Consider the following 22,905-nt stretch of genomic DNA (forward strand, 5'->3'; position numbering starts at 1 on the left):
CAGCTGGTGTAAATTGACGCAGCCTTGATGGCTTTGGCAGGGCAGCGGTTGCCTGCTCTGGCTGAAAAATCTGTCCCAGCTCCAGTGTCAGCAACTCCACTCTCACCACCAACAGCAAGAAGAAACAATTTCCCAGATTTTCTTCATTTTTAATCAGGGACCTCTGGCTATGTTCCATTCTCTAACCCCAAAATTCTTGTACTGATGTTTTCATGGGAGGCTAACACACAATGCTTTTTCTATTTTGTTTGATTTAGATCTTTAAGTGGTGTTTTTAACACCTTATTTTCTGAGCATCCCAGGCTTTCTTGCTTTACTCCACAGCCTCACTCTATGCAGCAGATGTCTTGCTACAAAGCTGTGCACATCCTGCAGGTTCCTCCTCCTGCCACCTCTGGGTGCTGTTGCACAGATGTCACAGTGCTCACCCCAAGAAGCAGCCCCCACCTGGAGTGCTGCATTCACCTTTGGGGCCTCCAGGACAAGAAGGACATGGAAATATTAGAATGAGTCCAGAGGAGGGCCATGACAATGATCAAGGGGCTGGAGCACTTCTCCTATGAAGACAAGCTGGGGAAGTTGGGGGTGTTCAGCCTGGAGAAGAGGAGGCTCCAGGGTGACCTCTCAGCGGCCTTCCAGTGCCTAAAGAGGGCCTACAGGAAAGCTGGGGAAGGGACCCTTTGTCAGGGGGTGTAGTGATTGATAGGACAAGGAGTAACGGCTTTAAGGTGAATGAGGGTAGGTTTAGATTAGATATTCGGAATAAATTTTTTGCTGTGAGTGTGGTGAGGCACTGGAACAGGCTGCCCAGAGCAGCTGTGGGTGCCCCATCCCTGGAAGTGCTCAAGGCCAGGCTGGATGGGGCTTTGGGTAACCTGGTCTGGTGGGAGGTGTCCCTGCCCATGGCAGGCAGCTGGAACTGGGTGGTCTTTGAGGTCCTTTCCAACCCAAACCATTCTATGGTTCTTTGTGCCTGGGAGATAATCTGCTGTCCTGATCCATGGGGTTAATCACTGTGACTGACTTGGTGTAGTGGGTTTACGTGGCAAGGTTTTGGTAGCAGGGGGCTATAGGGGTGGTTTCTGTGAGAAAGATCTAGAAGCTGCCCCATGTTTGGGAAGGGCCCCATTGTTTTCCAGATCCGAGCCAATAAGCGATGTTGTTTGCGCCTCCGTGAGAGCATATTTAAGACAGGGAAAAAACGCTGCGCCACACAGCAGCCGGGAGAGTCAAGGGAGTGAGAGAACAGCCTTGCACCAAGGTCAGTGTAGAAGGAGGGGGAGAGGTGCTCCAGGCGCCGGAGCAGAAGTCCCCTGCGGCCTGTGGTGAGGACCATGGTGAAGCAGGATGTCCCCCTGCAGCCCATGGAGTACCACGGTGGAGCAGGGTTCCACGCTGCAGCCCGTGGAGGAGACCACGGTGGAGCAGGTGGCCCTGCACCGACGGAGGCTGCCGCCTGTGGAAGACCCCTGCTGGAGCAGATTCCGGGCCGGACCTGTAGCCCGTGGAGAGGAGCCCATGCAGGAGCAGGTGACCTGGCAGGAGCTGCTGCCCGCAGGGGAGCCAGGTTGGAGCAGTTTTCTCCTGAGGGATGGACCCCGTGGTACGGACCCATATCTGGAGCAGTTCTGAAAGAGCTGCTGCCTGTGGGAAGCCCACGCCGGATCAGTTCATCAAGGACTGCATCCCGTGGGTGGGACCCCACAGCACAGGGGACGAGTGACCGAGAAGGAGCGGCAGAGAAGAAGTGCTGTAGACTGACCATAACCCCCATTCCCCGTTCCCCTGCGCCGCTCGGGGGGAGGAGGTGGAAGAGGGTGGATGGGGGGGGGGAAGGTGCTTTTGGTTTTTTTTTCCTTTGTTTTCTCACTTCTCTCGCTTGTTAGTTGTAGGCAATAAATCTTACTATCTCCTTATGCTGAGTCTGTTTTGCCCGTTACAATAATTATTGCGTGATTTTCTCGTCCTTATCTCAATCCTTGAGCCCTTTTCACATATTTTCTCCCCATTCCTCTTTGAGGAGGGGGAGTGAGAGAGCGGCTGTGGTGGAGCTCGGCTGCCCACTCGAGCGGAACCACGACACTTGGTCATACCCGAAGAGGGATTGCTTGCACAAATGTCAGAAGAAATGAGCCCAGCACCGAGTTGCTCCCTGCCACAGTGACACTGGCCCAGCCTAGCACAATCTGCTGCGTGAGGAGCTCATCTCACCTGCATGCGTCAAGACCTTAAGCCTTTCTTCTTTGACATGGAGATTAAGGGCAATCCTGACAAACTCAAACCCGATAAGCATCCTGTCTCAGTGAGACTGGGTAGCTACTGGCCTACAGATTACCCAGTGTGGCCTTTTCATGGGTTGAGTGTCCCTTTTGCTTTCGTAAATTCAGCCAGGAGCAGCATGCTGCCCTTTCAAATGACTCACAAAAATCTGAGCCAATTGGCTACAAATAAGCCAAATCAACACTATCTTTATGAAAACCTTTATTATTTTATAGCTGCCAAGCACTGGTGGCTACATACACTGACTTAGGAGTTGACAAAATAGCAAGGTGTTTGGCTGATTTCTGATTCTGCCTACATCTTCAAAAATTGCTATTTCTGTCTGCCTTTGGGACAGGGATGGATGCTGAATTTCGGACTAAGCATCCCTGCCCCACTGTTCTTACCAATCTACTTTACAAACAGCAATTCTGCACAACATGTCCTTGTAATTTATGGTCATGATAACAAATGTGCACATTAGAATAAGATCATTAATATAATTGCATATACAGCACCAAATTAAACTGCAGATACAATACAGACTCAACTTCAAGGGGATCTAATTTTAGTACCTTTTCCCCCATCTTCCTACTGTGTCTCTCACACACACATAGCTCGTGCTTCCTCATCTTCAAATATGCACATATACAAGAGAAAAGCCTCTTGTATGCACTAGGGAGTTCCTGCAAAATGATGAGCTCAACCCTATAATGTTTTTTAAAGTCTGACTCATCTCAGTGAGTGTTCATCTGTTTGCTGCTCAGGGTTTGTCTATGCTGGAGTTACATGACCCTGTAGTGGGGGAAATAAGGAGAAAAAAAATGTAGTGGTCTCATCCTGCGCAGAGGCCTGAATTTGTGTCTGGGAGACAACATGGTGTCCTCTGTCTATGTCTGTAAGAGCAGAATAAGCAGCATCTGGAAAAATTTCTAACCATTACATCCCAGTCACCCACTCTGTTGTTAAAACAGTGCCTTGCATGGGCCAACAAGCACCATGCAGAGTGCTTGCTGGCCAACAAGCACTCTGTTAAATGATTCACAAACATTTGAGAACTATTGTGGACTGTTCCTGGCTACTTCAGCTGGTCTTGAGACCACCAGCTTTCCAGAGCAGCTGTTGCTTTCATAGCCACAGGTAATTAAATGAATAGCATCCTGCACCTAATATCCTATGCAGCTCAACGTGACCAGAGCAGCATGGTAACATCTGATCATGCATTCAACTCTTTGCTTTTATGGTCCCGTGGGGTTTTCATGGCTCAAAAAGGCAGACTCCTTGTTCCCTCTGTAACCCAGCAGCACCCTCCGCAGGGGAAAGGCAGAAGCTGGCAACAGTACTCAGAGAAACAATTAAAAAACATATATATTTTTTTTCAAAACAGGAAAATTATTATGAACTTGTGTCTTACAGCAGTATTTTATATATGCATATTATATATAAATATATGCTTTCACATGTGATATGAACTTTGATGCATCGTTTTGGATCGCTGTTTTCATGGGCTTCTGCTAACAAACAACTGTGACTTCCCCCTAGTGGTCAATTGCTATTTTTAAAGCTTTAAAACTGGGCTATTGAATTAAACAAAATTCATTTTAGGAAAATTCAAAAACCTTCCTTTTGATAAAGTTTATGGTCACTGACTAATTTTAATAAAACAGCTGAGTCTGGTTTCTTACTAAAGCTGAAAAAAAAAAATAAAAAAAAAATTGAACCAAGAGTTCATTGTTGTAAGACAGCCAGGAACAAACAATAACCTCAGTGGCATCAAATTTCTGGCCTGATCATTGGCTCACTGATTGATTGATTGAGTTATGTATTTACACATAAAACTATGGTTTGTCAACGCCTACCAACTTAAATGTACAGTATTCCCTTAGAAGCAGTCTAAATGCTTTTTCTAGTGCTTCCTTATGTTGCGTTTGTACCCAGAGGCTGCCAGATGGCTTAGCAAAGGACATTTTTTCTCTCTTTAATGAAAATCAAAATATTCCAGCTGATGTCCACTTCACCTACATTCACTCTGTCCTCCGATTTGCCAAAAATTGTTTCAATTAGCTGTCCTCTTCCCACTTCTTTTTTTTTTTTTTTTTTTTTTTTTTTTTTTCCCTTAAGTTTTTCAAAAACATTGAAGCTGGCATTCCAAGTTTGGAGTCTTCACTACGTGGCTTCTTTGTATCTTCCTTATCTAAAGGGCTTGGAAAATTCCCTCTTTCCTCATCTTATTAGAACAAAACCAGTCAAATTCCCAAGCTAAGGGAATTTCAGCTGGCCTTGACCTATACTTACAAAAAGCAGTTGCTTTCCAAGCAAAATCCCAGCTTGCTTCAAAAAGTAAAGAAAATTAAGCAATTGCCTTGAGTGTTTGTCCATCTGTTACAGTACTTTTCCCATCCAAAGCATGCAAATTTATTGGCTGTTTTCAATTAAATATGAGAAAAGTCTCTAAGACTGATAAGTTCTTGTAAGTATCTCGAAACAATATATGCATAAATAGAAACGCAACACTACATAAACAAAAAACCTTTTCATACTGGCATGTCCACAAGGACTCCCTCACTACAGCTCATATATTCCAGACCATCTATTTGGAATATATTTGGAATACCAGAATTAGGAAAACCTAATTTGTCCCCTTAGTCCTATGAAGACTCAAAGTCCTTGAGATCTGTGCAAACACGGAGTAATGGCAGAGCAATGTACAAAAATGGCTATCACCTGTCAGATAAGGTGATGGGTTTCAAGATCAAAGCATCCCTTTTTAGAGGCCTTTGGACTGGGAAATAGGGCAGCATCCTCTGGAAGATATGGATCAAGTATAGTTTACTGTTGGAAATAAATATAGTTTGTTCCTTAATACAGCATGAGTGAGTAATTTCCCAGAAGTCAGGCTAGAGTTAGGATTAGGTCTGAAACCCTGGACCATATAATTGTACAACTTGAAAAACTGGGGACCTTGAATTTTTCCTCCTCTTCACTAATATCCAAAACATAACAGAAATCCAGGCAGAATTAACTCCTATTTAGAGATTCAGCTTACATATATTTATTTATTTATTTATTTATTTATTTCCCCAGCATATGGGGAAACACCATCTTTTGAACTTCTTTATTCTACTTGGGTACCTCAGGGTCAGGGAGGACAACAGGCTGGAGGGGACCTGCTGACAGAAGCCATCCCCTGCCCTGCCTCATTTCTCAGCATGGAACATATGCAATCCCATTGCTAGCAAGCTTGCTCTAATTTTATCCTGCAGTGCTTCCCCAGGGGACAAAGCAAGTGCTGCCAAATGCACAGTTGGGTATACTGCTCCAGCTCTCAAATGAAGGGTTCATTTTTTAAGATACTAAACAGGATTTGGATTTGTTACTGGATCACCTACATTTGAGTACAGTAAGAAAGTTTGCATATATTTTTGTTGCCGGAAGTTGTGAGACCACAAGGATGAGAATTTATTTGTTTGCTTACAGTCACGATGTATCACATCTACTGTCAGTCAACGTCCTGTTGACATGCACTTATCTTGACAGCTTGGTCTAAAGTTTCCACTTCATGTGCACAAAGAGCAGCAAGAGAAAACATGAATCCCCTCAGAGATTAAAAATGATGACCAGATGGAGTTAATTTGCACCCCAGAAAGCATTATTTGGGGGTAGACCCCTACAGTAGCATATTCACTTATTTCCATCTTCCCATGACATCAGTCGCTCCTTCTGCCAGCTCTCTGAAGTGTTCTTTCCTAAGATAGCAGAAGAGGGAAGGCCAGGAGAGGAAGAGAGACAGAAACACACAACAAAGGACAATTACTTTCCAATTACACACAACAAAGGACAATTCTCAACATCTCAACATCTTCCTGCTTTTATCCCTAATCCTTCTTTCAGAGAAAACAACAATAACAACAAAAAGCCCACTTCTGTACTGTAGAAAATATTGCTTCATTTATTATTTCTCCAAATTCCGTCTCGAAACGGGCCAGACAGCACATGAAAAGAATTTGGTTCACTTTGCCACTTTGCCTCTGCTATGCAGATCCACAAGGAAACTCTATTTTCCTAGGAACAATGTGAGAATAGAAGATTACAAGAAAAACTACTGATGGGGTATCCTCTTTAATTCCCTCTGGATTTATACAATCACTTCAGTGAGAATAAAACCAAAAGCAAAAGTAAATCACTAAAAGGAAAATGTAGTGACTGTATGTATTAATGCACTTTGGGAAACAGGAACAGATGAACAGAAGTGTGTCTCCAAAAACAGTTATCATGTGAAATCTTTTGTCCCAACAAAGCCTAGGGAACTCAGATCCCTCTTTCTAGGAATTATCTTTAATCAAAATAGAAACAGTTGTATTTCATATCTCCCAGTCAATGTACATTGCTGGAAAAATCAATAGATGCCTGCACAGAGAAAGACAGCCCCATGTCTGAGGATGCAACTGTTGTGACTACACAGGTGACAGAAGTGAGAATAGCCAAAGGGGTCCAGTATATAGGTGGCTCGGAGGGCAGACAGAATGGCTTCAGTGATAAAATCCCTCTTTTGGGCATCACAAACATCAACCTTCTGACGTACTTCCTGAAGCGTCCGCACCTCTTGGAATCCATGACTCTCCTGCAGCCTTCTCTGTGGAGCAACTGCCCTCCTGCCCAGCGCGTTTCCATTCATACAAAGAACAGACAGGGTGTGAAAAGAGCATTGCAATGGATTTTGTGTACTGTGAAAGGTGTTAAACTCACCTCACTTCATGTACTGTTAAATATCATGTTTAGAAATGAATACTCAGAATTTTGTATGTCCTTTAGGACACAAAATCCTTATTTGGGATCTTATCTGAAGGCCCTTAATTTTGAATGGACATTCTTATTTTCTCTTATTCACGCTTACAGGTATGGACATGACTGCAGAAATACAACTAAATAAAGCATCCATGGAAGTAAAGTGTAAACAGCAGCAGATTTCAATGGGAAATGGTCAGACAAATTCATATCGTTTTCAAATGGTGGTATGTAAAGATAGGCAATAGTCCATAAGTAATTTGGTTGCGGTACATAAAGTCCTGTAACAACGTGGGAACAGCTTCTGATAAGAGTTGTTTCATGCTTTTTCCAATTTGAATCCTTAATTACATGGTGAATCAGATCTGACTTTTACTGCTAGTGTAAACAGAACAAACAGTGAAATTTTAAAACCACATTTATTTTTAATACAAAATCTGTTGCACTATTACAGAAGTGAGCCTGTATGTTTACCCCCACATGCACAGATAATTCAGCATCTACAATTAAATAAAATTATACTTCTCTTTTACCAAAACCATTGGTAAAATCTTATTAAGAAATGTTCTCTTTGTGCTTTGTAGTCAATGTTTGTATAATTCATTTCTTATTTCGATTCCCATTAAGAAAACTGGTGAATGAAAAGCTCAAAGGTGCGAAAGAAGCTTATTACAGCTAGCGTACATTTATGATCACTTCGGTTGTGCTTTACCTACAATATATACATGAAAGCTGTGACGTGTACTATGGTCTGATGTAATGCACTGGCAAAAGCTCTGAATGGTTCAATTAGGAATCTGCAGTAAAAAAGCAGAACAGTTCACTATTTTGTTTTCACAGCAAAAAAAAATATATATATATATTTAAGTAGATGCTTTAAAATACCATGCACACCATTGGCTATAGTACTTCTTACACAGTACAACATAAGCTTTCTTGTTTTATTTGTTTGTAACACCTAGAAGCATATAGCACCTACGCTTTAAGTGTATTTACAAATTCAACAAAATATCTACATATAAAAAGCTTACTTAAAATTAAACTTGATGCAAGTTATGAAAAACCAATTTATTGGCAAATGAAACTGAGCATTCCTTCAACCATAGGTTGTTATAAAAATTTATATTTGGAGGTAAACACTTGATTGATATAGTATGTGAGAAAATAATTTTGTAACTGATAATGGTAATCCTTTACCACTAAACCATACGAGCACTTGTCAGATTGAATTCTGCGGTTGTGAGTGGTAACCCCACAGTGCTTTGGGGTGTAGATAATTCCAAAGCTGCCACACCGAGCAGGCCAGGACACAGAGGGAAATGCACTCTTGCTGGTGTAGTTGGCTAGCTTGTTTTTTAGCTGTTTATTTTACAAGAGCTTATACCTTGCTGTGTTAGTAAATAATTTAATTCTGGTTGTTTGTCATGTGTGTGTGGGTTTTTTTTTGTTTGTTTGTTTGATTGCTTGTTTTATTATTTTCCTAAATATATCTTTTAAGGCCATGAAAACATGTTGTGCTGTAACTGTCTAGGAAGTGTTCTTTTTATTAAAGGAAAAAAAAACCATACTTTCCTTTGTGTAATTTCAAACATTTTAAACCTTCCATTTTTAGCACAACAGTTTCATAACACTTTTTTAAAATTTTATTTTATTTTATTTTACATTTTTACTTTATTTGGCAACAATAGTTGTCCACTAATCACAGTTTACTGCAGCAACTGACTTCATAGTACAGTGCATTATGGAATGCATATTGTATAAAGGCACTGAATGTATTTTGCCCTGTCTTTTCTGGAATATTTTCTGTCATTTTAAAATTTTTCTTTCAGTGACTGTACAAATTCCAAAATGCATTGCAATGCGTATCTTTTATGCCCTAAAATCAATCCAATGTGTTTTGATGTAAAAATAGAACACTGTACTGCTGTAATACTTGATAGATTAAAAAGGCTATAAAGTAATAGGAGCAAAGAGCAGATAGTAGGGTCTCATTAAGCATCAGCAAATGCAAGTGTCATACTTAAATCATTTAGCAATTATATACTGTACATACTGTTCCTAACTGTCTTGCAAAAAGACATATGATAGCTAGACATTAAGTCACCAATTTCACAACAATGTCCACAAAGACATTGAAGTTCTATATAATACTACTATAACACTCTGACAATGAAAACGGAATTCATATCCAGGGATTCAGCCAAGGATTGCATAACAAATTGTCCAACCATGTTTTTATAGTGTACACGAGATTGTGAATTGTGTAGCATTTTTTTTCATGCATTATACCATATTTTCAACAGAAAACAAAATTAGAAGTCAATTTTTAGTGTCAGTTCCTTTTAAAAAAAGTAAGAAAAAACAAGTTTCAAACAAAATTTGAATTTTGTATTTTGATTCATACTAACATACCACTTGATGTGTCACCATACTGAGTAATTGTATTGACTGGCATGTTCTCATAGCATAAACGTTTTGAGGTGAGGAGCTTTGTTACCTGCATGTTCATAGTATGAGAAGGAGGATGTACAAGCGCTTTAAACAAACAGAAGACACAAGGGGATCGAGTTCTTTGATTACACAAATGAATTCATGGCATTTACAGGAGAAGGAGCCTCAGAACTTTCATTTCCTTCTGCAGGTTCTTTCTCTTTTTTACCACTGTATTGTCCAATAAAGGAGCCATCCTCATTGAACTGACCATTTACACCTTCTCCATAGTCAACTAAACTATCATCACTGTCTTCTTTTTTCACAGTTCTGTCTGAAGGTGTCCGGCTTCCTTTTTTTAGAGGTTTATGGTCCTCTGCATCACTGGAGACACAAACAAACAAACAAAATGAATTAACTGATGTACGATTCGTTAAGGCAAAATCAGCCATGCATGCAGAGTTTATAAAAAGCATGTGAGCAGCCCTATAATCCTTTAGTAAACCCACATCACATTGGAGAGACAAGTCAATATGATGCAGTTGACATGAATACATGGTGTAGTAATGGTTTAAACAGCGAATGTCTTCAGTGGAGGACGTTTTTTTTGTGGTTTTCTTTTTTTTTTTTTCATCGTGCATGACTTATACAAGGGCATAAGACTCGTGCCCTTGGCTTGGAAGCAATTTAGATGCAACTGCAAGCATTAAAAAGTGGGTTGTAAAGTTAAAAAAATAATAATTATCTGTTCCTCAGAGTAACAAGCTTATGATGTGCTGTGAAGTTAGTCTGTTAAATTTATTTTCTTTGACTCCTTCAACACGAATGAAGAATGAACTTAGTTAAATGGGATATACTGGTTTTCTTTACTTGTACAAAGAAAATAAAATGCTGCATTTCAAATAATTTGTTACATAATGCAGGCCAGACTTGCAATTTTCAGCCTTACCTTTCAAGAGACCTATATATTCCATTAAAAGGGTGCAGAAGAAACAAATGAAAATAGCCTAAGAAGAAAAGCAAAGTCCATATCCTGATAGTGATCAGTATTTTATCAATAATAAGTTGCTTTTAAAATTGTTAAAACTCTATACAGGTAAAGCAATAATTCAGCTTACAGCAGCCAGAACTGAGTAGTTAAGAGCATGGTTAGTTTTTTTTCATTACTTGTCAGATCAACCTCTCTATCTTAATCCATAAATAATAACATGTTCTGACAATGATGATGATAATCTGGAGCACAACAGAAACAAAGAAAGGAAAGAAAGGCAGGGAAGAAAGATCCCTTTAGCAAAGCACTGCAGTTTCTCCCTCGTTGGTGGAAAAGCTGCAGTGCCATCAGCAACCTTGAACAGATTTGTAGCTGTGGTAAGCCTGTATTTTATGAAATAGATCTAGTTGGTCTATTTCTGAATACTTAAAACTGAACTTCAGTTTCAAGGTGAAGATTTCAGCAGCAGCTCCAAACCACTTCTAATTAAAAAACGCTACAATTGCACTTATGGGTGAAATTGTCTTAAATGAAACACAGGACTTTATATATGTACCAAAGAACAAATTATTATTTTTTTATTTACTGACTTTCAACTCATGGAAAATATAAAGAAATGTATAGAGTGTCAAGTAAATAAAAATATATTTACAATATCCACATTGTTAGATGGAATCAAAGCAATAAAGTACGTACAAGGTCTCACAGGTTATACTGTTAGCTAATATATACCCTATCGAGAAGCATTTCACTATTGCAAAACAACAGTATATCAATTTTCCACCAAGCTGGTACCCCTCATCTCCTCATCTGTTTTTGGCTTTGGAAGATTTCAAGTTTTCATATTTTAAAAGAAGTACACCTCTACCATGCATATCATTTTTTAAAACTGCATATCAGAGATTTTATTTTTCTGTGCATACACAGAAGTGGTAGGAACACCTATCTTACCAACATGTAAGAAAAGCTTCATGTTAAAATTAAAATGCACGAAGGCCAAAACTCTAAACTTGATCATATTGGCTTAACTTTGTTTTAAGCTATTGCTGTGTACATGGCATGAGGATAAATATCACTGATCTTCTGTGCCCATTGATAATGCGAACATTTAGGTTGTTAACACTTAAATGAATTCTAGTTGAAAATGTCAATCATCCAGCAGCAAAGTGCAAATGTTTATGACACTGCAAACATGAGCAGATTACAAAGACATCACTCATTTGGAGATTGTTTTGGAAGGAACCTGTGTGAAAAATGCTAAAGAAAGAACACAGTATTTTAAAATTGCATGTCTCCTCATCAGATAGCAAGGTACTTTCTTCATTGCCCCCATCTGAGGGCATTAGAGTCATTAAAATAGGCTACACAAGCACTGAAGACAAGACTCTCACTTTGAAATAGTATCAGGTTATAATTTCAAAGAATGACCTGAAGTGTTTATGACTTCAAGGTAAGAGCGTTTAGTGAAGAACATTACACTGTAACATGTAGGAATGAAAACAAATTAAAAACTGCATTTGTACCCTATTCAAACTGGTCAAGAAACTCTGTGCAAATGTTCTAAAGTGTGATCCTATCCAGCATAATTCATTAGGCTGGAAATACACAGTAAATAAATAATACACCACCACCGTATGAAAAAATATCAGACATTTCTGTGTTTAATCCAATAAGAAGTTCAACGATTTTAATTGGTAACAGATAAATCTGAATAGAAGAATTTTTTGCTTTGTGTTGCTCTTAGGGCTTTTTGTCTGTATTTTTGTAAACCAAATGTATTTACATGCAAAACAGTGAAGAAATACTTACACAGCTGGTTGTATTGTGTCTGTTTTTTCTGTTTTAGCAAGGATGCAGATTCTACTGTCTAATTAAAAACAAATAGACAAAACTGCTGATGCACCTGAATGGAGGTGGGCACTGGTATAAGAGCATAGTTACAGCAGATGCAAAATCAAATCTGAACCTGGGTATTCACTCTGTTTTTGCACCAGAAAAGTCCAGAAAGAAGTTCTGCCCAGACTCTGGCAGTGAAAAAAGAAATGGGATTACCCAAGGTGCTTTCCACTCCTTGCTCAGGAAAAGAAAACATATTGCATGGTACCTTGATTCAAGCTGGATTATAAACACTTGTGTTAGATTAATACAATGTTTTGGTTGTAAGGGAAAGAAACAGAGGATAAAAGACAAAACAGGAGAGAGCAAAAAAGTGAAAACATCAACATTTTGGACAGCACTTTTGTACCCGTGGGGGTGCAAAACAAAGAAGGGAGCCTGGTGCTCTGGGGAAATGAATGGGTTTTCTGTGTGCTGCCAAGAAGCAATCTACAAAAGTCGCTGAGTTGTCCCATTATGAATATTGATGCCCTAAGAGCTATAAAACACTTTATGCTTTAGAACATATAAAATTATATTGCAAAAACGTTAAAGTCAGAACTTTTGATACAGCATCTGCAAGATTTGCTAATCTTGTTTCTGATTGTTCATAAAACTATTCCAAAATACAAACAGAATATATCAAGATCTATTAAAATAGATCTTTTAGTTTTTGTTTGTGGTTTTGCTTGCTGACTTTAAAATTATCTAGTGCAATACCCTGAAATGAAAAATAAGGTACAAATTGGGTTACCTAAAATTACAGTTGGAAAATTTAAGAAGTATTTAGAAATGCATCATGTATGCAGTGCCTTCAATTAAGACTGAGACAGTAAGTACTGAAAAAGAACAAAACAAGAGGTGAGAATGTGTAAGAATTTTATATTTAGCTCAGATGACCATGACAGCTAAGCTTAGGGATACTTTTACAATTTGTTTTCTTAGAAATAATTTCCATGCCACTAGCTTTTTAAGGATGAAAGTTTGTTAATAAAGACGCACCAGTAATTTTTGTATGTACTAATATGTACCAGGCATTTCTTGCTCCTTCAAGGACAGTGCATTTAGTATTAAAGCAGACTCTAAAAGCTTTAAATATTTTTCATAAATGATTGCTAATATATGAATACATGTATCTTTTCCCTTTGTTTAATGAAACATACAGCAAACTTGTACCTAATGATTAAGAGAGATGAAGAAGTATGGAGGTAACAATAATGATGTATAAATACAAAGTACAAACTTTTTTTTTGTTTAAAAAAGTATTTCCATTTCACAAGCTCATCAGTTATTGAAAGAAATATGTACCTTGAAATCTCCTTTCTTCTTTCAACTTTTCAATTTTTCTTCCTTAGATATGGGTACATGCAGCAACCAGTCAGAATGGGGAGGACAGTATTACGATGCCTCTGCAGTCCAGCAGGCAACTAGTTCCCACTAAACTTTGCCACATTCATGGACATGCAAAACAACTCAATATATGGTTAGCAATATACTACTTTTCCTCATAACACAACTGTCAGATGAAAGGCAACATAAAACAAACAAAATGGGTAAAGCATTCTGGGCTATCTTCTGGGCAGAAAGAGGATGCTGAGGATGGAATTTGTTGGTAGTAAATTTCTTTTTCTGTGCCTTCATGTCAACAGCCCAGAAACGTTTAAGTATAAGCAGCCACATGACGCCACAGAAGGCTTACAGGACCTTGTACTGTGGCTTTCCTGTAGACACCCAGAGAACTTCTGCCCCAATACCTAATGGGTTTCTGCTCACACTCCTAAATTGACTGGGATACCAAGGACTGTACAGGTAAATAATTCTTTCCCTATACACGTAAGCACCTGTATCAATTCAGATTTCAAAACTTTTTACTATTTCCAACCTTGCTAAGACAAAATAACTTATTTTTCTGAGTAGGTTTTCTTTAGCACATCTAATATTTGATCTTCAATCTTGGAAGAAGCCACAAAAACTGGGAGATTAAGCTCTGGCTTTAAATGGCAACAAGTTGAAAAAGTTGTTGTTAGCCAAAGAATCTGACCTACTCGTAGTAAGTATCTTAAAGAAAAATCTGCTTGAGATAAATTTAAGCAAACCTTTGCTATTTCTGGAGGAAAAATGTTCAAACTGAAATCAAAGCAATGATTTAAAAAATCAGGTGACAGAGATGCTCAAGAATTAAAATAAGAACCATCAAAGAAAGCATGTGTGTGTGAATGAGGACACAGTAAGATCACTGCCAAATCCAATCTATTCAGAGACTAAAATCCTCCTGGCAGTCTGCTGACATCACAGCTTGTGCTAGAAGGGATTGACCTTAGAATTATTGTGGTAAGGCAAAAATCATTGCTAGGTACACCTGGAAACAAACCTAGGCTGCAATAAATCTTTGTAAGTACAGCAGAAAAAAAATACTGTTGTAGTTACAAACTACATCCTCATTGATAATCAACCTACAGAAAGAAGGAAGACTAATAGATTACCTGACAATCAAAGAACTGTTCACCCATCATTTCCAGAAAGTCTTTCATAGCATAGCTAGGAATGTCTTGGAAAATAGTTTGTGACAAAATGTTGAAGACAAGAGGCAAAAGAATTCAACAAAATGTGTGAACATATTGTGTAACCATAGTAGCAGTCCTGCTGCTGTAGATGCCTTGATCTTTGATCTTCCTAAGATTTTACAGAGTACAAGAGGACAAATACACTTGGATATCATGTAAGAAGAGAGGTGAAAAGCTATACTTTCATACTCCCTGTAAAGCTAACTTAGAAATGCATGCTTTCATACTCCTCCCACCCCTCCCCTGAGGTCTATAGATGCCATAAATTCTTTATTTCTCTTGCTTTATGGCCCAGGATGGAAATTTAGACTTATTTATATATCTGCGCTGACCAGGACAGGTGCTCTGCATAGTCTATACTTTAAATTAAAAAAAAACATACATTTTCACTATTTGTTGTATGTCTTGCAGTTTATTGACGTGGGCATTGACTGTCCACAATTCAGTGTCTTCTCTAACTGAGGAAACCACTGGGGCTGTAGTGAAATCAGCTTGCTATAAAAACGACTTCTAGAGGCACTCTTTTCCTTTGCTATGTAAAGATGCAGGAATACCACCAGTTATACAAACAGTGCATACCCAGTCATTCTGTGGTTCCTGAAACACCTAGGTTTCTTAGAACATTACTTCCTCTTTAGACTGCAGAAAAATCCGATGTTGGCAGGTTCTGCAGATACCTGCTCCTAGAAGAAACCCAGTGGAAGAGTGCAAAACTTCAAAGTCCGAGCAATCTCAAGAATACTGAGAAGCCTACAAACTGAATGTGACAAAAAACTCCCCTAAATCTATAATTTCTCTAGAAAATCATAATTAATCATTAAGATTTAAGTCATTTAATCAGTTAAATCTAATTTTGAAACAACAAATTTTCTAAGTATCAGCATTAGCAATTAAGCATTGTCTAGAAATATTGAAGTCTATTCAGTATAAATTTCTGAATCTTTCACTCTTCCCAGTTCCTGAGAAACGAAGCCGGCCTATGTTCTTAGAAAGTTCCTTTTGATGGTCTGGCGTCTCGCTGAAAATGAGATGTCCTTTCATAGTTGGCATGGAATGAATGTGAGAACTTATACTTTCTTTTCCCTCCTTTAAACTTTGGAGGAGAATGGAAGTAACTCAGAGACTTGCGAGGATAAGAAAATGAAGAGCTTCTAAGAGAGCTTTTTTTTTTCGGCTGTTGTAAGGAATGTTTGTGTTCTGCAAAGTCCTTCATGATCTGGACCAAGGATTCACCAAATAGCTTGCCACCAGTGTATGGTAAAGACAGCAGTTGACATTTGAGATCTAGTGATGAGGTCCAGGGACGTAGCCATATAGCTCTCCAGGCTACTGTGAGGCATGCCATATTTTTAATTGTGAGTCTAAGAGAATCCTCAGCTGCATCATGGATAAAATTAGCTGCAAGTTTAAATAGCCTGCGTTTCCTTCGTATGGCACCAGGTGGGATCCGTTTTATTTTGACTCTGGCTCGTTCTTCCTCCAGCCATATGAGTAACGCTCTAGAAGCATAAGTGCAGTAGATAGATACTCCAAGCTGGGCTGCAACCAGCTTGAAAGATCTTTTAATTGCTTCCTCAATCTTTCTATCAGTAGGATCTTTAGGGAGAGCATCCCCATTAGCAGGCATCGAAAGTACAGAATCACCAGTAACCAACGCCCTGTCTACCTTAGGCAAGGTCCCCCACAAAGCAGCTTTATCCACTGGAAGAGGATACAGCTTACGTAGTATTGCTGGGGCTTCATGTTTTGCCTCAGGATTACCCCAAATCCTACAGACAAGATTTTCCACTGCTGAATGGATAGGAAGTGCATTATCTCCCTTGCCTTCTTCAGATGAGATAGGCAGTTCTTTTGAAGGGTGTTTACATCTGGAAGTTTTCAGCATTAACGCTCTTTTAATGTGCTTGAACAGATAATTCTGATCCTCCATGTCAAACCTACGCACAGCATCTGGTCCTTCTTGGTCTTCTGTAGGGCATTCAGATGACATTTCCCCGTCTTCAGGGGTTGATTCAACCTCCAAAGCCTTGCCAGCCTCAGCTTTCTCCTTCACAGAAGCTATTTGGTCTTTTAAACTGTCCTCAGGGTCAGTTTCAAAAGTTTGGGAACTGGTCCCAGTTGCTAGTAGAGGAACCACTGGAACTTCTGTAATTGGTACCCTGGGGTGCTTTACTGAGTGGGACCTAGCCTGTGCCACAGAAGTTATACTTTGTCTGGCTGCTGACAGTGCATCCTTTAAGACAGTAGCTAGCTCAGGCAAAAATACAGATTTCATTAATGAATTCTTTTCAGATTCAGAGAAATGAGTAGTAGAAGGTCTTACCTTCCTGTGGTAGGAGCTCTGAGTGTCTTCTGAATCTGAGCTGTAGTCTGGGGTCTGGGTGAACCAGTGCTGGAGAGAAGAATGCTGCCTTGCCACTGAGCCACGAACTGAGTTGCAGCTGAGGGGTTGCTGGAAAGGGGGTGGCTGTCCTGCCTGAGAATCTGAGCCCTCCTCCGAACCCATTATCTGTTGCTCAGAAGCATGATGTCTAGAGTCATGCCTGTACTTCCATTCGTCTGACCTCTTTTCCTCTTGGCAGAGGGAAGCAGAGACAGAACTAACCCCTGTGAGCTCTGAAGACTGCCTAGCCCTCCTCCTGGTGTAGGAGGCCTCTGATTTGGTGCTGGAGTATTGATCCCCTGACCTTTTGAAGAAGTTGGATCTGTCAGATCTCACAGACTTTGCTTTGGTAAAGACAGGGTCTGCTTCAGGAGAATTGGCACAGCTACCTTTTCTTTTCTTTTGCTTGTCCATTTTCCTTCCTGTCCAAGCAGACATGGACCTGAAGTGATGAAAAAAGTTCAAAATACTCGAATTTCTAGACTTTTCAAAAATTACTTTTCTGTTCAAGGGAAACCCTATACCCTTTTTCCTCAAAGAAGCACTGCATCATGGCCAGTGCCATATGAGGCAGACAAACTGGGAATTGAGAGACTGCAGGGATGTTGGGCTGCAGAGAGGGTGCCAAGATATCTTCTGTAATCTGACTGGTTGCTGCTGCTGCCCTTTCTCTAAGGAAAAAAGAGGAAAGCCCAATATAGACTAATTACACAGAAATACATTTTAGAAAGGAGTTTTTGCATAGTAAAAATAGGATGAGCATATGAATAAGTCTGAAAGCAAGGCATGCAACTGTCCATTTTTACCAGATAAGAGGCTGATAAATGCATTATAAAATCCTTTAATACAGAACTAGATGGTTCTTTAGATTAACTCAAGCCACTTAAATATGGCAACATAAATTCAAGTCTTGCTACAGGTCACACATGAAAGCAGACTTAAATAGTCTTAGTCTAGATCTGAGAAAAAGCATATTGAAGTCACATCATTTGTACAATTCTGTACAAAGGGAAAGTTCTAAGTACAGAAAAGCAGAGGAGCTATTAAACGAGAATGCAAACTGGACTGGTTAGGAAAGTCTATGCAATACTTATTTACATCTGCTTCCAAACACTGCTTTACATTATTTATTTTATCAGCCAAATTTCATCGATACATATACACATAATGCTCTAATAATATGCTACACTAAAAGGATTAAGCTAAGAAAAAAGTAGAATGTTTGCCTTTTATTTTTATTTTTATTTTTTTTTAAATCCAGGAAGAATGAACAGAAACTGCTCTTTGGCATTCAGAATTGGAAATCTATTCCAGTCAGATCCAAATGCACATTACCCGTATAACAGGAAGCTACAACAACAGAGTGAATCCTTCTTTAAAAAATGGTTTTGCTTTGTACATTAAATTGCACATCTTCAAAATAATAAAGGGTGTTTACAATATTTTTTACATAGGAATACACTGTGAAATGCATTATAACACTCAGGTTAAATATAGCAGTATTGTTATACTTAGAAACTAAGAACATTATTTCCTGTATTAGTTAAAAACCATCAAACAAAATGCTTAAAAAACAAACAAAAAAAAAAACACAACAAAACCCTATACTAAGTATTATGTGAACAGACTTATCAAAGTGTGTGCTTTTTGCAATGTCAGGAGATTCAGCTTGCCTACATTTAAAATAAATGAATAAAAGCTGCGTCACATGCTTTGAAGCTTCTTTCTTGATTTTTTGCACTGAAATACATGAAACCAAGATCTGCTTTTTCCTGTAGGACATTCTCTCACCTCCATGTTCAACACTGCCTCCTTGTTATTGGATTAGGTATTAGTATTGGGTGCCATCTTAAATGCATTCATTTTCAAGTCAATGGAACACAAGATTGTCTTTATTAAATTTCAATTAGAAATTTATTTTCAAAAACCATAATGTGAGATATGCCCTAACTGAAAGGATTTGTATTGGTGGCTTACTCTAAACTCTCAATTCCTAATTTGTGTGTGTTTCATTTTTTTCCTAACAGTGTAGTTAAAATGCTGTCTATAGTTCTACAAAACACTGGATGCAGAATCTTTCTCAACACTGAAAAAAAGTTAGTTGTGAATTAGTAAGTGTGACATATAAAGGACGTGTGATATGAACAGTGAACATTACAAACCACATCAGCTGCTCACCTGTATTCACCAAATGTTCCATCATCTTCCTTCATAGGCTGTATTTCTGGATCAGCATGTGCATCCTCCTTTTCCTTCACTAAAATATTTGAAATAGTAATTTTTATCATTAAACTGCAACACTAGAAACCTCAAGACCCTAATTTCTCAAATTGATCGCATTTGGCAGGAAAGTGGTTTGAATAGAAATCATTGTTTGAGCTATGGTCTCAGATACATGTTTTCTTTTAAAGAAAAAAAAATGTTTATTAGTTATAGAATCTTATTCAAGTACAAAATACTGCATTAGTAAAACTTTTTATTCCTTTCATTTCCAACTAAAGATTTGCTAAAAAAATTAGTAAAAACTTTCCCTACTTATGATATTATTAGAGCTATTGTTTAATGAAATCTGAACAATTTAGTTTTACTTATGCATGCTCCATATTGCCGCTCAATATTGCTCCCATACTGATTGATAACACTGAATCAAGTTCACTTATGTTCACTGTTAGCTTCCATCTGCTTTCATGTCATGCACTAACAATGCAGTCAAGGTATTGCAACAATCTCCAGGGAATTTTAAATAGCATTTAACATATATTAATATTAGAAAAAAAAAAAAAAAAAGTAGGTTTGGTCTGTTCATTCCTTCTTTTCTATAGCATGATGAAAAGCAAGGCAAAAACACCTAGAGTGGAAGCTAAATTTAACACAATTATATTTCTTGCACATCCTTGTTGTAGGCTTAGTAATCTTGTCATCGTTCACTGGTAAGAATGGAGGAATCTTGCATTATTCTTTGCATGTAACCTGTCCCTATACAAGTATGTAGCACTGTGTTCTTAGATACAGAAACCTGCTAGTACCTGAGGAAACAGATCTTTATAGAAGACATATATTCCTATAAATTAAGATTGTTGACAGAATAAAACAATATACTGGCTTCAAAAAAAAAAAATCTTCATTATCCTTCTTCCCTTTTCTTTTTTCCTTTCTGGCACTGTGGCTATTCAAAACCTTCCCTTGTTTAGCAGATAGTTACATAATCCAATATACAATCTCTTATCTTTTATTCTGGTAATTTCCACACTTGATTTGTACATCATTAGTTTATACACTCTTATTTAAGATGATATGAATCATTTCTGACAGTAATCTATAATTATGATCATATGTAACACCTTGAAATCTGTCTGCTATAATTTCATACTGAAATAATTTACCACTTTTTTATGACAACTGGTAATCTCAAGATGACATGCTAAAATTAAGACAAAAAAAGAATTATTAACCGTGCTTTGCATTTGTCACTTCATTGGTGGAACATTGCATTTCCAATGACACCGGAAATAAAATTAGCTCCAGAGGAAATACAATTAGCTCTAGAGTCACTGTTATAACCATGAGTACGTTGTCAGTGTGCTTATACAGTTAAGGTCTGCCATATCTAGTCATTGGCTATATCCATATAAGTGTGTATATATATTTATGCATACATAAAAGAGTTAATACCTTCCATGTCACAAATCTGCAGAAGCCCAGAAAAAAAGGGCATAGCAAAGACCTCCACAAAGTAATGGCATCCTTAGCACCCAACTGTCTCCTACACTTTTACTGTTTTACCCTCTTCTGGATGGTGGCTCACTCCAAGTTCTCTCAAGTTACCCTTTGATGCCCTCCTGAAGTCCATTTATATTCACTCATACCTCACTCCTGCTCTGAGATCCTGTCACTACTATTATAGGCAAACTCGATGTCACTCAGTGTCTGTTTTCTACAGGGTTTTAGTCTACAGAGCTGCTACACAGACACAAATATTAGACTGGGAAGAAATATACATAAAACATATATACACACATGGATATATAACAAATTTATGTCTTCTATAATGTCTCAGGGGATAGAAGAGGTACATTGTATAGTTCCAATTTTTTTGTTACAAATTATAAAATATATTTGGCCATTGCTAGTCTAATACTAAAAAATAAAAGAAGAAAAAGAAAAACTCTTATGAATAAAAAGTTACACAAAACAAAACAACCAAACAAACAAACAAAAAACCAGCCTAGCTGGAGGGTGATATTTGAAATTTAGATGCAAAAATACTGAGGCTGAAGAAGACATAGATTCTGAGAAGGAGGATAAAATATTTGAAAAAAAAGTAACTGTATTAAGGGATCTATCGTATGAAATGCTGCACTCCTGAGACATTTAAGTAACATGGCAGCTATGATACGGTATATGTTTCCATACCTTCTCCAATTAAATTCTAACTCAGCTCATTTCAGTGGGTTAAAACACATTTGCATTAGACTTCATAGAAAGGGGCATGCAGTACTGGTAGTATGACCAAGTACATCAATCAAAGCTCAACCTTCTCTAACGTGATCATGTAGTTATTTGACCCTCCAGGGATGAAGAAGATGCTCTTCATATGCTTAAAAGGATTGAAGTTTTCTACCAATGGGCAGATTGCTCCCAACAAGCCTACCAAATGATAGGACTGATCTCCTATATACACAATGTAAATGCTAACCAGCAGCAAATGTAAATTCTCCAGTAAACCTCAGATCTGTCTTAAATGGATTACTACTAGATAATTTTTATTCTTGTTGTTATATATCATACCTGGATATTTGCCACCCTTATTCCTCCTGATGAAGCAAACAATCAGTAAAATCAAGATAAGAAGAGCAACAGCACACATAAGACCAATGAACCATCCTTGAGTAGCAATGTCAACCTGCCGACTTGCCATTGCTAGAGAACAGAAGAAAAAATATTATGAGATGCTTTCCTGCACTGTTATATTAATTAAAATAAATAATACTGTACACAACATTTATTAATTAAGGAATAACACTCATTGTGAAAATTAGCATTAAGAAAAACAGTGATACTATGAATATTTTCATATTTAAAATGTTTCCAAGTACAAGCACACAGAACTTACTTTTGAAAATATAAGAATTCTGCCAACTTTCTTCAACATTTTGACTTAAGAACTATTGCAGAACACGTACACATATTATATTACTTTTCACAAATCTCAAAACTATTCTCAACCACTTTACATTAATTAAATGTCTGAAATGAAATTGCAAATTATAATTCACACAAACACTTAGATTGCATTATCAAAATGAATAAAAAGCCAATACTCATTAGCTAATGCACACCCATTAGTCTGAAACAGGGAAACAGATGGGTCATTCAAGGCCCTAATATTAAATTCCAACTAAAAATCAACAATGAAGCATCCTTTAAAGCCTTATTAAGCATAATGTTTTCTTCCTCTCCTCAGACCTGTACCTCATGCTACAATTTATCATGATTGCCATAATTTAGCATTAGTGAGGACTTAACACAAGGCAATTGGGAGGCCTTTCCTTGGCACCGTTTCTCTCCAATTGCCAACTCTATCTGGAAAATGATGTAAATAATAGGCAAACCACACA

At 38.1% G+C, this 22,905-nt stretch overlaps 1 protein-coding gene across 10 annotated transcripts in view; it reads right to left on the bottom strand.

The window, feature by feature from the left end:
- Positions 1–5,866: 5,866 nt before the first annotated feature.
- The window catches only part of NRCAM (neuronal cell adhesion molecule), a gene marked incomplete at its 3' end in the record, with an annotated part of 156,660 nt that continues 139,621 nt past the window's right edge, over positions 5,867–22,905 (bottom strand). For 4 of the 10 annotated variants that reach the window (XM_082764101.1, XM_082764103.1, XM_082764100.1 and 1 more), the window contains 3 exons: positions 22,076–22,207; positions 19,466–19,544; positions 7,445–9,858 (listed from right to left, as the gene is read on the bottom strand). In XM_082764101.1, the coding sequence (XP_082620227.1) occupies positions 9,621–9,858; positions 19,466–19,544; positions 22,076–22,207 (449 nt within the window). Of the gene's footprint in view, positions 6,006–7,444; positions 9,859–10,423; positions 10,482–15,889; positions 17,730–19,465; positions 19,545–22,075; positions 22,208–22,905 lie in introns of those variants that run through there. The other 6 variants (XM_082764096.1, XM_082764099.1, XM_082764098.1 and 3 more) reach the window with 3 other exon arrangements.

This window comes from Aythya marila, assembly GCF_965140915.1.
Source record: "Aythya marila genome assembly, chromosome: 1".
Lineage (NCBI taxonomy): Eukaryota > Metazoa > Chordata > Aves > Anseriformes > Anatidae > Aythya > Aythya marila.